We start from the raw sequence: 14,550 nt of genomic DNA, 5'->3' as shown, positions 1-14,550 counted from the left end.
TGCTTAGTGTCTGTTTACTACTGCATATGTAAGCTTTGTTTCATAGCAGCAAATATGTCAAATACTCTCCCTGCTTTCCTCTCCCCCACAAAAAAAAGTTTAAAAAATTACTCTCTTCTACAGATTAGGGATCAGAGAAGTGTTACTCTTCCACTTGTAACTAAACTAGGCTTTCACTGTTTCCAGAGAAGTGCCAAAACGTGTCCTTGTAGAACTGCAGAAACAAACTGCAGTCTTGTGCACTTTGAGTCCACTGATCATTTGCCTATAATAAGCTGTTACTGTAGAATACCTGAACTCCTGAGTAGCTGAGATGAGTCTGCAGTCCGATAGGGCATCCTGGTCATAATACTGGTGTTCCCCACAGAGATAAAAAGAATCTTATACATCCTAAAGCTGTTTCTGCCTTTGGATGGTCATCCCAACTTAACTAACTTATGATTACTTGACTAATTTTTGCTTCTCTTGGCTTTGAACCACACCAAAGAACTTGGTCCTTCTGGTTGTCCTGTGGAATTAAACCTCTTTAACTAAAAAAATGCTGATGTTAATAAAGATTTTCAAATATATCTAACCACTAAAAACTTAGTTCAGCTTTCCAATAAAATAAAAATGGTTTGTCTTTTATTTGAGAGTTAGAAAAACTTGCCAGCTTTTCCCTATGTTTGCTATGGCTGTAGTTTTTATTTTTTTTTTTTTTATGAATCAGTTTAATGCTGAGCTTTGGTTGAACCATGCACTTCTGCAGGGCAAGGAGTCATAACCATTTTTTTTTTTTTTTTGGACACTGATGTGAAGAAATCTAGGTTCCTAGACATGCAAGAGGAGACAGTCATGCAGTCTTTTACTGAAGGATGATAACGCTGCCCTCTGCATTTCACTTGTTCAGTAACCCACAGTAGATAATCACACTCTCCAGTACTACTTTGTTCACATAGTAGAGCTGGAGCTGAAATTTCTTTTGTGCAAAACTGTGGATATTATCTGCCTTACAGCACGTGAGCTGATGATACTGAACTTACATTGGCACTCACGTATGTTGTACTGTTCCTTCCTCTTTACTTGGTTCCTTCAGAGCTAAAAGGACAATTAAGGCAGGTGCCATTGGAATAGCATAAATAAATATACTGACTGCTGCTTCTTGCTGGAGTCTCATGTGCCTGCTATTGGTTTGCTTAGCATCAAGCTTCTCACCCCTTGGGAAAACCCTCCTACTTCCAAGATTTTGATGATTATACTGAACAAGAAAGCTGGGCCTTATTTTGAATTGCTGCCTTTCAGAATGTGGAATAAAATCCAAAACTTCTCCATTTCCCTGTCACCAGGACACTAATAAAGGCACTTTTAGAGTGGCTGGTATCTCAACTGCGTTACACAGCAAAGTCAAATACCCTAAGTCTAAACAAAACATTTGTGCAAGTACTTTGGTGTTGAATTAGAATTATTTAATGAGAAAAGTATGTAAATCTTGTTTCCTCGTAGTGAGTGCGAAGCTTTGAAGTTATTTAATGAGTCATTAAATGCTTCTAAGAGCTTTCTTGGGGAAGAACCTTTAGTATGACTTGATCTTGTATCAAGACCATAGATGTTAAATCAACTTTTGAAGTTAACTTACATGTGTGGTACAACTTGTTAGAAAAAAACAGTATCACTTTTGTGTACCGAATATCAGTTTCTTTAAAAGCATATTTTAACTCAGTAGATATTTCTTTCTTTGCTGTAAAACATCTCAAGTTCCTTCTAATTCTGGGGGAAGTGAAGCACTTCTGTCAAATTTTAAGGCTAGCAGAAGAGTGAGACAAGCTTGGCTCATGCAGTGAGGTAGCCTGATTGTCTGACAATCCAATGCTGAGCTAAATTTCACAAGACTGCTTCTTGTTCTATGTGTTGAGCAAAATCGCACAATTTTTCCCTAGAATAGGGTCAACATTGCACAGTTGTTTTGTGCAGCAATAGGAGAATCTTAAGTCTGTTTTCTCATTGCTCAAGGGTAGACCTGAAACTGTCCTTGTAAAGATGCTCAGATTTATCAAAGTAGATCTGAGACTACAAAAAGCAGCCAGCAGTTCCTCTTCTGTAACTGAGAAAGGGAAAATATACATAGCGATCATTGCAGTGTTGTGTTTCAGTGGAAAACTCAAGAGGGGGAGAGAATTGTCTTGCAGGTGCTGGCTTCATTGACATTCAGCCATAGGCTTGTTTGGATGCTTGTTCGGAAAGGGTTTGACATATAAAATGTTGTTTCTTAAAGTTTCTTAAAATACCTGCTGGTATTTTAAATAAGCTTCAGTGGGAAAAATGTAGTATTAAAATGCATTTAAAAGGTCAACTTTGTCATTGATAACTGCTTTGTGCATAATGCCTGGTACGTTTTCTGAAGTCTGGGAAGCTGGGGCGTGGGAGCAGTGGTGCTTTTGATGGACTCACTCTTCCATTGCAGGGCAAGTCCTGTATCGAAAAGGAGCACTCCATTTTGAACTTGGATAACTCCAGACCCATCACTAAACCCCAAAGTGCTTTGTAAAACATGGATTATATATATGCTGCTTGTGTATATTTTATGAATGACAAAACATCCTTTCTTGCTGGTTTTGGAGCTGAGTTTTCTGGTTTAAAGCGTATAGTTACATAAATTTGGAATAACAACTCCATTCACACACAGTATTTGTATGAGGTTGTACCACAGATCAAATGTGCTGATACTTGCTGAAATGTTTGTTGCATATCATTTTAAAATGGGCTGTAATAATACAAATAGTTGTAATTAATTTACATTTCTATATAGAAATGATGTAGTTCACAGTGAAAACAATAAACATCCTGCTTTTTTATAGCAAATATGAGTACCTTGGGGAGATGAGCTTAGTAGCTATGTGGCTTTGTTACAGAATACAATTTTTGTAACTCCAGATGATGGGGAGAAAGATGTTGCTAGCAGGAAATTCTTGGCTGAGCAGGTGTTCTGCTGTCTAAAAGTAGATTTTAATGTTTTGGGATTGCTTTGCTCATGTAATTTTTCATTGTTGATTACTTGATGCTGTTGCTGGCTTTTGAGTTGTTTTTTTCCTTGCAAGTTGCTGACAAGAATATTAATTGACCAGTTTTGTGCCTACAAACTAAATTAAAAGCAAAGATCTCCTGAGTGTCACCACAGGTTGGGCTCCATGGGATGACCTGTTTTAAGTACCATAGCTGTAATTTTCATTATTATCTGAATCTCTCAATCACTTGGTAAAATTGGAGAGAGTATCTTTAAGTGACCCTAGAAACGAACTTAGTAAGGGGTTGTAGTTTTCCCGAGCTGATAACTCTCCCCATCACTGACAGTACTAAAATAAGGTGAGTAGCAGACTGCTTTAAATTTTTGAAAAATACTTCACTCTCTGCCTCACATTTTCTGCTGTAGAAAGAGCTTTGCCTTTGTCCTTAGGGCAGTGTAATTGCAAAACTACTCTTCAGTTTTTTTGGTACAGTGGAGGTGTGTGCTTGAAGGGCAAATGGAGATTTGTAATACTTGTGCAGATTTTGGCAGAATTACTGATTGCTCTCCTTATGTATGAGGACAACATGTGGATGTGTCAACGTTAGATCGAGTTTTTTTAAAAATATTTTTTCCAAGTAATCTTTATGACTTAAATTTTTTCTCTTGCTTGCAGCAGGAAAGGTTTCTGAAAGGATCATAATGCTTTAGACCTGCACTTCCTGGGAAGGAAGGGTGGGTGGTCTGCATCCATCTGAAGGGAAAGGGAAATTAATGGTCCTGAACTTGCCGTAGAGACCATGCACAGGGCTGTCTACTCTGCTTTTTCCTGGTAGATGTGTTCTAGAATTTGGAGGTTATTCATCTGGGGGTTGAAATCCACGGTTGTTTATCCTGGCTTATTTTCTGGTTAATGTTCCAAGGAGAGAGTGCTCTTTTCATGCAGACAGACCTCTGTTGTGTCAAGAGTGCTCTGATTAACTGTGTGGCTGGAGCGTATTTTCCACATCACTTGTGTAGATAGCACTCTGCTGGTTGTCCAGTTCTGCCTCTCCAGGTTTTTGCTGGCTACTGACGACAAATGGTGCATTCATAACGTTGAAAACAAAATAAATTAAATTACTGTAGCCCATGATGCTGTTAATCCACTGGTAACTGTGAACTGCATCGTATGGGTCACAGTGAAAGACGTGCAGAGTGCATTTCTCACTCCGCTGTATCTGTGTTCCTTTTGTAACCTTGTCTGTTGTGCCAAGTGCTCTCCTTGATGCAACATGAGCTTGCACACTAAAATAGCCAAAATGGAGTTGGTGGATTCACTGAAGAGCAGGCTTTAATATACAGATGAGATATATTTATTATGTAATCCTCAAACTCTCATGGTGTATGTGCATATCTATTTTTTGAGGTATATACACCACATGCTTTAGCATGGCTGACCGTTCTGGCTGTTGATTTTTCTGTCTCCTTTAAATGCCATTTGGTTATTTTTAGGGGCTCACTTAAGAATTTTGTGAAAGAGCAAAGGGTCAGGAGTTGGTAAAGGGTGTCTGTGGATGCTTTTTAGAAACATTTGTCTTTTGACAGGTTTATTTTTGTGGTCTGTCAGGTGGACTGGAAAGGGGTAAAAAAAATTGGGAGGTAGCAATAGACGTTTACCAAAAAGAGGAAGATTTTAAACGAAGTATTTGAGGTTGACTGAGGGCAATTAAGGGGTATGGAAGACCAGCAACATGAAGCTGACCAAAAGATATGGAATGCTGAATGAGGATGAGAATGGTGAGGGAGAGGAATGGTTATACTTTCCATTCAATCAAGAGTCTAGTAGCTGCAAGATGTTCAGGTATGACCAACTAAACAATTGAGAAGTTATAAAGGCCTTACCATATACTGACACTTCTTGATATAATTCCATTTACAGGGATTTTTTGAGTTGCTGTATTGCTCCTAATAGGTTTTTATAGTAATTTTTATTCCTATTTAATGTACTTTCCCCCCGCCCTTCGTCTGCTAAACCCATTCTCACTATGTTATTACTTCAGTCTACTACCTACTGCATTTTCAAACATCCCAGATCTCCTGTTCTTCAGCACAGAAATACTGCCAGTGGCTCATATCAGTGTAGCCTTTTGGGATGTAAGTAGCTTCTCTTTGCAATTCTGCTACTCACTATAGTATCTTGTAGACTAAGAAATAATGAACGAGTAACTGTTAGGATTCCTGAACAGACACCGTGACACTGGTGATAAAGCCATCAGCAGGGTTAGTAGGTCTTTCAGAGCATTGTCCCTATAGAAATTCTGTGTTTTAAAGATGAATGGTGCTGCACAGTAATTACGATTTACAACTATAAAGCCTCACAGGAAAACTTATACAATTTACTCTAATTGCGTGACAAACTCTTTGCAAGGCATCAGCAATGTTTCTGGGCATTGCTTGCTTCACTGCATTTACCTCATTAAATATTATTAAAAAAGAAACCACTTTAGTTTACAAAAATTATAGACTGAATATATTGAGACAAATTGCTATTGCTGTTTGACTAACTCTTGTTTTGCTGGAAGCCACAATTTTATTTCCTCCTTTGGAGCAGGAAAGGAAAACTGAAGATCTGTCAGTCTTGTGTCCCGCTTTCTTCATGAAAGCAAACTCCAAAGCTAAGAACATAATTTTGTGTTTTAACACTGCTTTATTGTACAAAACAAGCAATTTATTAAATGTAGCATTTGTCATTCTTCAGAAAGACAAATACATGCAGAGAGACATGGTTTTTGCTCACTTTATAATTTCTCCCTTGAAATCAGTATGACTTTTTCCTGTCCTTTTCAAAGGAATAGGACAAACCTCAAGTTTGAGTGTGCTTCTAAATGAAGCCTTTAAATATTGTCTGTCTTCTTAGTACTGCATGTGATGAAGTTAACAACTCCTCAAACACTATTCTTTAGGCAGTGGCCTTTCAGTGATCAGTTCAAGTCTGAGATCTTGGTTATTTCATCTTTCACATCCTTGATCTCGGTTTGAACTCTTGTTAGATTGGCCAGTTTCTCATTTAGTAAAGCAATTTCCTTCTCCCGTCGTAGTACCTCCTCCACTAATCTTCCTATTCTCAGCGTTAGGTCATTTATTAATGGCTCCAAGACAGCAAACTCCTTTTTAACTTTGTACATCTTGGGTTTTAAATCATTTGCAAATGTAACCGTCTTCAGAACTTTTGCTCTGTCACCTTCAAGATTCAAAAGTCTATCTGAGTGCTTGTTAAAATCACTCCTTAACTCAGACAATGCCATCTTCATTTGCTCGATTTTTCTTGCATTACTGGATGCCAAGCTTTGTATTTTTGTACTTCGGTCAATGCTACTGGTAAGGAGGTCACCTATATTTTTTACTGTCGTCTTTTCACCTTTTTCTACTTTATCTTCCAGTGCTTGCAAAGAATCTGTCAGTGCAGTCATTTCTGAGACTAGGCCTGAAATGCGCCTTATGTCAGTTTTTACTGTCACGATTGTCAACGTTATGTTTTTTGCTACAGAAGCTGCATTCTGTTCAATGCTTGAAACTGCATGATAAAGGCTTGTTAAATTCTTCTGCAGTTCTTCTTGTTTTCTAATTATGCTGCTAGACCATGTTTTCATTGTATAAATATCTTCTTGCAGATGCTTTATGTGAGAAATTATTTCAAGATCTTCCAGCTGTTCCATTAAGTTCCAAGTCTTTTCACACTAGAGGGATACAAAAATATATCTAGCTTAACAACTCACATCATAATTCAAGCTATACTCGAATGAAATATCTCACTATTCTGATATTCAAATTGAGTGCAAATCCTGTCTCTAGGAAATCAGCTTCTGTTGCAACACAACCAAAATTTTTTTTTCCTGACAGTATACATAAAAAATGTTACTACTTTTTCTATTACAACAAAAAATTACAGGAAGGTGCTATATGACTTTCCCACATGACCTCTGAAAACACAAGTCATCAAATGCAATCTTTTTCCATTTATAGGAATTTTTGTAGTAAGTCTCCCTAAAAGCTACTTTAATGAGAGAACACTCATGCTATTGTTGGATTTTTGCCTGGATTTGCTAGTTCACTTTTTTTTTTTAAATGACTGGTTCTTGGTTTTCAAATTTGAGAGGCAGAAAGGAAAATATGTGAGTGATACTATCCGGTTCAATCCCCAAAAAGTCAGGGTAGAACTTGGAGAGAAAAAAAACACCAAATGGGCAAGTTGAAACACATTCTAAGAGGCTATCATTAGTTTCATATTAATCCTTTTCTGGACGCTAGCAGTAAAAATACCACCAAAGAACCAAATACTTTTAGCTCTTCAATAGTGTTGGTCATTCCTCACTAGCTCAGAACTGTCTGCTCAAAAGCAAAAGACCAAAATTGTGGAAAGTTGTGCTTGTTTCCTAGCTAATGCCCTCTAAGGATGAAGATTTCCTGTTCAAATTCCTGTACATTCAGGTTTCAATAATGTTAAGGTTGATAATCTAGCCACCCTTCCCCAAAAAGATATGAAGTAGAAACACTATAACTAGAACACACTTCAGAAAGGTATTTAAAAAACATTTCTTTACAGAATAGTTTTTCTTAATGGGACATGGAACACTAAAGTATTTACTCTGTACCCTTTCCAAAGGAGCAGTTTATTTTGAATTAGATTGTGTACTAGGACAGAACAATTCACTACAATGTATTTTTATTTTGAATATGACTGTAAAAAGACACAAATTTATACATAAGCAATAAATATATGAAACTGATACAGCTTTATAACATTGAGAAATGCTGGTTTCATAGTCTCTTGAATGGGCACTTTTACCTCTTTAGTGAAGATTTCAGTGGAGTTCTAGAGAAACAAATGTACAAAACCAGAATAATTTAATTTAAGTCTGATTAAGTCATAAATATTGTAGGTTCACACTGTTTCAACTAAGCAAACTACTTTCCTGAGTTCCGAAATACAAAATTAGCAAGATATAAATCTGTAGACAAAAAAATGATATTATCCCTGAGATCCACATTTCAATGAACGGCTATCAGGCCTATTAGATAATATGTGTAAGTAGATCTATGGATAAACTGCATATTCCCTGATCCCAAGTACTTAACTCCGTGGATTTCATGAATTACTTTTGCAGCTCTTGGTTCAGCAAACTTTGGGAAACAGTGTCAGTGGCACTGTTAATTTTTTTTCCCTTTGAAATGCAAAGCAATACCAGACATATAATGTAATGCCTAACAGAGAACATTCTACAGAATAAAAGGTTAAAATTTGTTTCTAACAGCACCAAAACAAACAAACAACCCCCAAACTAATCCAGTGACTGATCACACCAAACTTGTAAATTAAATGATGGAAGAAGAATCTAACAGGAATATCTGTTAATAAGAACTTTAGTCTATATGTAGTTCAGTGACTTCAATGGCAGAACAAAGCAATGCCAGTGATTTTAGGACATTTGAAAAGGCTGGAAATGAGGTCTAATATTTTCATGGGGTCAAAGAAATAAATGATAGCACCAGCTGCTATGTAAATACCATCTGCCTATAAATACAAGACAACGTTCTCAGTAGGGGATTCTTCACTAGTGTTTTCTGTAATGCTGTAGTAGCTAAGCTTCAGCTGTTAAAAATGTACTCAGTGCTTTCCTGCACATAATAAAATACATAGATCCCAATAGCAATTCTCACATTGAGAAGCCTGTGCCATAAGCCCCAAACCGTTATGGTATACAATACATTATAGGAAGGTACATGTTTCTCTACTGAGAAATACGTGATTAATTGTTCATTGTGTTACAAGTCCATGGAAAATAATACAAAAAGTAATAACAACAGAAACTTAAGCAGTGAAAACTAAAAATATTAGTTTTTTTTTCCTTAAATCTAAACACTTTGCTTCAAATTCCTTAAATGAAAAGGATCTTTTAATAAATAAGCTGAATATAATCCTTAAGTTAAGAAAATATTTCTTTCCTTTTTCAACACAGTATGGCTTGCTCTCTAGCCTCTTTATTATAAGTTTGCCTTTCAGGCTAATCCAATGTCTGTTTAAATTAATGACATATCCTTAACATACACTGAAATCACATTATTTAAAATAAAGTGCTTTTTCATCAATGAAAAACCTAAGTCCAAATTTACTTATCCCCCTTCTGGTCATCTCCTAAGTTATAGCTTTCTAAAGTTACTCCTTTTGCTTTTGAAGATACTGTTATGTCGGGCACTACTGTTTCTAAAGCTGCTATTTCATGTTGCACTTCCAACAAGCTGCCATTGTACTGTATGCCTTCGAGAACCTTTTGCATCGCCATTGTATCAGAAACCGTTTTCAACATATTATTTTCCACAGTGAACAGCTGTGTTGTCAAGTCCTGTATCTTTTTCTCCATACCTAGCAATTCACTCGACAATCTAAGAATAGAATGAATAGCATTTTCAATTGTTGGCAAATGAGTCTTGCACTCCTCAATTTTAGGTTCATAGTTTGCAAGTTTCTGATTCAGGTCCGTGTCCTTGGCTACCAGACTATTCTGTTCTTCTTCTAGCTTTTCAACTTCCTTTGCATGCAAGTCCAACTTGTGTTCAACTCTAGAGAATTCATCATCTTCTTGCGTTTTTACTGTTCTAATATTTCTGGCTGTACTGTCTTCCAAATCTTTTACTCTTTCTGAAAGGGATTTAATTCTTTGGTCGACTTCATTAATTTGGGAAGTAACTTCTGTATGTATGAACTTTGCTTCAGATTTTAAACCACTAGTGTTTGTATTCATTTCATCCAAGCTTCTTCTCCAGGAATTTGTAACATTTTGGAACTTCTTATTAATGCTCTGCATCTTTAGAGAAAGAGTCTGTTCATTGTTCTGAATATCATTTATGATGTTATGAAGAGAAGATATTTCCTGCTCAAAATCAGTCATCACAGAGATGGATGAAGCAGCTTCTTGCAGGACACTTTCAGAAGATGCAAGCTGCATTTATAACACAAAACAATGTCCGTGTCTACTTAACAAAAGTAAGAATAGAAAACAATTTCCATTTATTTAAGAGAGAATAAAGTCCCTTAAAAGCCACTGTACTTGTTACAAAGGACCTATATGATTTTTTTCATATTTCATCTTTAAAATATTGTTGATTAACCTATCACGAAAAGCTCAAGTAAAAAGGTATGTCTATTGTTGCATTTCTATAGAATATATGCCATTTTCTTTGTTGTCAATCCCTTGTCTCCATGTTTGTTTTTTGCGTGTAGAATACAGTAAATGCCATGCAACATTTTGCAATCTTAAGTGTAACATATAAATATCCAAATTACATCATGTATAAGTGACATCATTCTGAGATCAGTGCTAAAACAAAATAACTGGCATAAGCCATGCTGTGATCCCATCATTATCTGTAAGGTAGTGGGGATAATTTGGCAGTCAGCACAAGTTTTCTACTTGATAATGTCACACATCATAATATTTTTTCATTGTTTTATTTTCTTATCTATCACTTCATTAAGTTTTCATGTTATTAGAACAGGTCTACTGCATAAAAATGCCTATAAATTTTCTTCAAATCAACACATGTTGAAATTGTACACAAAAAAGTACTGGTAGACTGAAGTACGTGCATCAATGTAAGTTTTTAAAAATAGTTTAAAAAATAATACTGAGATAAAACCACTGCATCTACATACTTGAACAATGGCATGGATAGACTTGTTTTGTCACATGAAATATTCTCTAAAGGCCTATTCACAGGCAAGTAGAACACATTATGAAAATTTATTTTAAAACAGAAAAATTAACAACAACAATGTAAAATGATGATAAATGTTCATGAGAGATTTTCCAATTAAGATGTTAATGACTATTACCTTTTCAGAAATTAAATTTACTTTATTTTCCACATCCAGGATTTTTTCAGCTTCTTGCTGTAGGAAATTGTACTTTCTTTCCATATCAGTAAATTGAACTGACTGCTGAAACAGAAACCTGCAAATTGCAAGTAAATAAACAGAAAACATAACTACATAATTAGCAGATAATAAGTGTTCCAGGACCTGATTCACAGCAATTTGTTACTGGAGGGATTCCTATTCACAGAATCTGCTAGATCAACACGTAAGAGGAAAAAAAAAATAAAAATCAGGATTTAATGAAGTTGATCTGTCTACATACTGGAGTTATCTTCCAAAAGAGGCAGGAAAAGAAGGAAACATCTATAGATGTCTTCATTTTTACTTCATTTTTTACACTGTACTGCCATTCAAACAGAAAAAATGTCCAGAGTACTGGCACAAGAAGACTGTCACACACTCATGATGCACTGCCTTGCAATATATTTTATTGATGAAGTATTATTTAACTGGTGGAAATAAATCACACGCACAGAAATTTGGACTTTCTTACAAAACATCACAAAAGCATGCATAGAAGTCTTTGAATTTAGAAAGGCTAGTTTCCGTTTAATTGTAACCACCCAAGAACACATGGTGGCAAAGCTTGTACAGCTACTGTAATGACGATGCCAGCTTTGAACAGGCAGTGAAGATCTCAATCCTGTACTTTATACATATTCTAGATTCATTTACTGTGAACTTGGATGCTTTCTGAACTTTGTCTAATTAAAAAGGCAATGAGACAACCAAGCAAAAACCCCTGAATTTTGCTGGATGCTTATTAATCCCCAAACAAGGTCTTCTGAAGACTATGCAAGGGTCCTCTCTGTATTAGAACAATTTTATCTAGAACAACAGAGCTTACTTCAAATGCTTGTGCTTTCATATATTTATATTTATAATTTATGGTAAATTAATTATTATTTACAATTAGAAGTTTCAAAATACATAAAATGTTCTGTAAGATTAAGTTAGGCAATAAAAGCTATAGACAGATATATGCAAAAGAGACATAAACAGACATACATAAAACAGTAAGAAGCATAAGTAATAATTTTATTCTACATTGTTCTGTTTCACAAAAATTTAGATAATGAAATCTAGGTGACATCAACATAAAAAATTTATCTTAATTTTCGGATTGATGTCTAGAGTGAATAACCTAAGCTAATTTCTGGCACTAGATTTCTAAGAATTTCATCATATTATTTTTGCATGAAGCTCAGTTTCTGATGGAACTAAGGTACTGATGCTGATAAGATATTCTAAAACATCTTTAACGAAGGTATTTAACCTTTACTTGAAGACTCCACCTGAGGAACAATTACCACACTGCTGAGCAATTTATTTACAGAAAACTCTGTTTCATTTCTACTGTCTATTTATGACCTGCCAAATGAGCCTTGTTGTACTTATTGGCAGATTAAGCTGCTCTTCAGTTAGATGTAGTCTCCAAAGCAGGTACTTAAAATTCATGAAGGCACCTTTTAAACTTTCAACATGATATAATAAATTGAGCTTCTATTATAACTTACTGTACATCCATATTTCCATGCTTGTGAATACTGCTATTCTTTTCTTGATCTTTCTGGCTTTAACAAGTTTATGTAGTCACTTAACTCAAGCATTGCATTCAAATATATATCATACAGTCTGTGACTGAATACCATACAGAATACAAAAGAAAATATTAAAACCCGCTTTAGAGGGTTACCTACCAGGTCACCACCAGGCAAACAGCAAGGGAAATTATGGTCAAGCTTGTCCGTGAGTCCATCCAAAAGGAACTCTGATTATAGCTCGTCCTGGGATTTGTCAGCTTCCCATAACTACTTTGCTTCTCAATGTTTTGTGAACCTTCATTGGTCTTAGACGAAGAAATACCTTTTTTCCTTTGCTTAACTTCAGACATTTTGTGGTTTTAAAAAGCAGAAGCAAAAGAGAAAGCTAGGATAAAAAACAAACCCAAAAAGGACTACTTAACTTCTAATCATTCTCAAACGTAAACTTTCACCCTTAAAGTACACAAATACACCCCTAAAAATGTTTCCTTCGGTGTTTACTATGTTTCTTAGTTATGTGCACTTCTGTAAAACGTCACAAGACTTTCATTTTGCCTCCTATAGCATAGAGCCCACCTTTCATATTTTCTAAAACCAAACTCTTCAAGCTTTAGCTAATTTCACCTTTCCAGAAATATTTCATCTGGAGTAGAATAAGAAATTTTAAAGATATACTGAAAATCACAAAGACTAAAAGCACATTTCTTTTTGTAGTTGATGACTGTCACAAGATCATCAGGAATTTCACTAATGGACTTGTGTTTTACTTGTAGATTTTTTTTAAAAAATAATTATTACCTATACTACATTAAAAGGGGAAAGTTATCTTTTTATTTTAAAAAATGAAATTGCAAGTCAAGCTTTAATTTAGAAATAGTTCTATTGTAATGATTTCATATCATCTGTAAAATCATAAACATCAGTTAATAAAAGGTCAATAACAGAAAAATTCAGAAGATTAATTAAACTATGCATCTAGATCAAAGAAAAGCTACAACTTGTTCTAAATAAAATAAAGGTCTGAATAGAAACAAGTGATCTTCAGCCTCATATTTTACCAACCAAGTGGAAGTACAGAGTGGAATTTTTAAGCCTAAAATCTTCCACAGTACTGCTCAAAATAGACTTGATCCTTGGTGGATTCGGTTTAGCACATTTTGAGACAAAACTGTTGTGCTGCTTTTTGGATCACTTTGCAGTATTGCCGCTTAGTCACATATCAAAATATAAATATTTATAGACACTTGCGTAGTCACATACAAGCATAAAAAATATTGTTTAAAATCTAATCTGTCATAAGAGCAGGTAGCTTAGGGCTGTTAGAATCACAAACACAAGGCAGCATGCTCTGAGTTTGAAGTAGGTAGGAAAAAACACCTCTTAATCTCAAAAAAACCCCCAAAAACAGAAAAACGCTATTTTGTAACTTTTAAGACACCTTGAGATTGAGAGCATTACGAAGTTAAAGTAAAAAAAAAAAAAAAGAGATCTGAATGGTAGTTAGGGAAATGGTTTAATATAGAAAAAAAACCCAAAAAGCCCTGCTTTTAAAGGACGGCTTCAGATCGCAGAGCGGTGCGGTACGGAGAGATGAACCGCAGCTTCCCAGAGACCCTCCCGTGCCTCCCTTCGGCTCCGGTCGCCCCAGCCCTGCCCGCGCTGGGTCAGGGACACTGAGCGCGACCGCCCGCCCCCTCCCCTCCGGAGCCCCCACGTCCCTCCCCGCAAACCCGAGCACCCGTCCGCCCCCGGGGCAGCCCTGCCAGACACCACCCCGCCCTGGCGACCCCCAGCACCCCGCGCCACCTTCCCCGCTCCCTCCGGCCGCCGCCGCGCCCCTCCGTTACCCCAGCGCTCCTCCGTTACCCCAGCGCTCCTCCGGCCTCAGCTGCAGGGCGGAGGGGCGGGGACGGCCGCGCTGCCCCGCAGGCACCACGTTTACAGGCCGCGGAGCCCCTCCCCTGGCCGGGGCCGGCGCATCGCCTCCCGGTACGCCACGTCCGGCGCCCGCCGCCGCGGGCAGGGGAGCGATCTGGGCACACACAGCTGGGCACACACAGCTGGGCTCCGCGCAGCGCCGGGCTTTGCTGGACGCGGGGCTGGGCAGCAGC

At 36.8% G+C, this 14,550-nt stretch overlaps 1 protein-coding gene across 5 annotated transcripts; it reads right to left on the bottom strand.

The window, feature by feature from the left end:
* Positions 1-5,649: 5,649 nt before the first annotated feature.
* Positions 5,650-14,510, bottom strand: IKBIP (IKBKB interacting protein). 5 transcript variants are annotated; one of them, XM_064655388.1, is made up of 5 exons: positions 14,306-14,439; positions 12,596-12,824; positions 10,854-10,971; positions 9,384-9,960; positions 6,513-6,699 (listed from the first exon to the last, which is right to left on the bottom strand). In XM_064655388.1, the coding sequence occupies exons 2-5, from the start codon at positions 12,787-12,789 to the stop codon at positions 6,695-6,697; spliced, it is 894 nt and encodes a 297-aa protein (XP_064511458.1). In that variant the 5' UTR covers positions 12,790-12,824; positions 14,306-14,439; the 3' UTR covers positions 6,513-6,694. The 5 variants fall into 5 exon arrangements, with proteins under 5 accessions (XP_064511457.1, XP_064511458.1, XP_064511454.1 ...); XM_064655387.1 differs by lacking the exon at positions 9,384-9,960 and having other exon boundaries at positions 5,650-6,699; positions 14,306-14,510; XM_064655384.1 differs by lacking the exon at positions 6,513-6,699 and having other exon boundaries at positions 7,669-9,960.
* Between the last annotated feature and the right edge of the window lie 40 nt (positions 14,511-14,550).

This window comes from Pseudopipra pipra, chromosome 5, assembly GCF_036250125.1.
Source record: "Pseudopipra pipra isolate bDixPip1 chromosome 5, bDixPip1.hap1, whole genome shotgun sequence".
Taxonomy (NCBI): Eukaryota; Metazoa; Chordata; class Aves; order Passeriformes; family Pipridae; genus Pseudopipra; species Pseudopipra pipra.
This window is presented reverse-complemented; position numbering and strand designations above follow the sequence as displayed.

Coding starts and splice junctions, on each gene's coding strand:
- IKBIP (XM_064655384.1), bottom strand. CDS start 12,789: ATGTCTGAAGTTAAGCAAAGGAAAAAAGGTATTTCTTCGTCTAAGACC. Junction 10,972..12,595: donor GTTTGCCTGGTGGTGACCTG/GTAGGTAACCCT, acceptor TGCAATTTGCAG/GTTTCTGTTTCAGCAGTCAG. Junction 9,961..10,853: donor TAAATTTAATTTCTGAAAAG/GTAATAGTCATT, acceptor TTATAAATGCAG/CTTGCATCTTCTGAAAGTGT.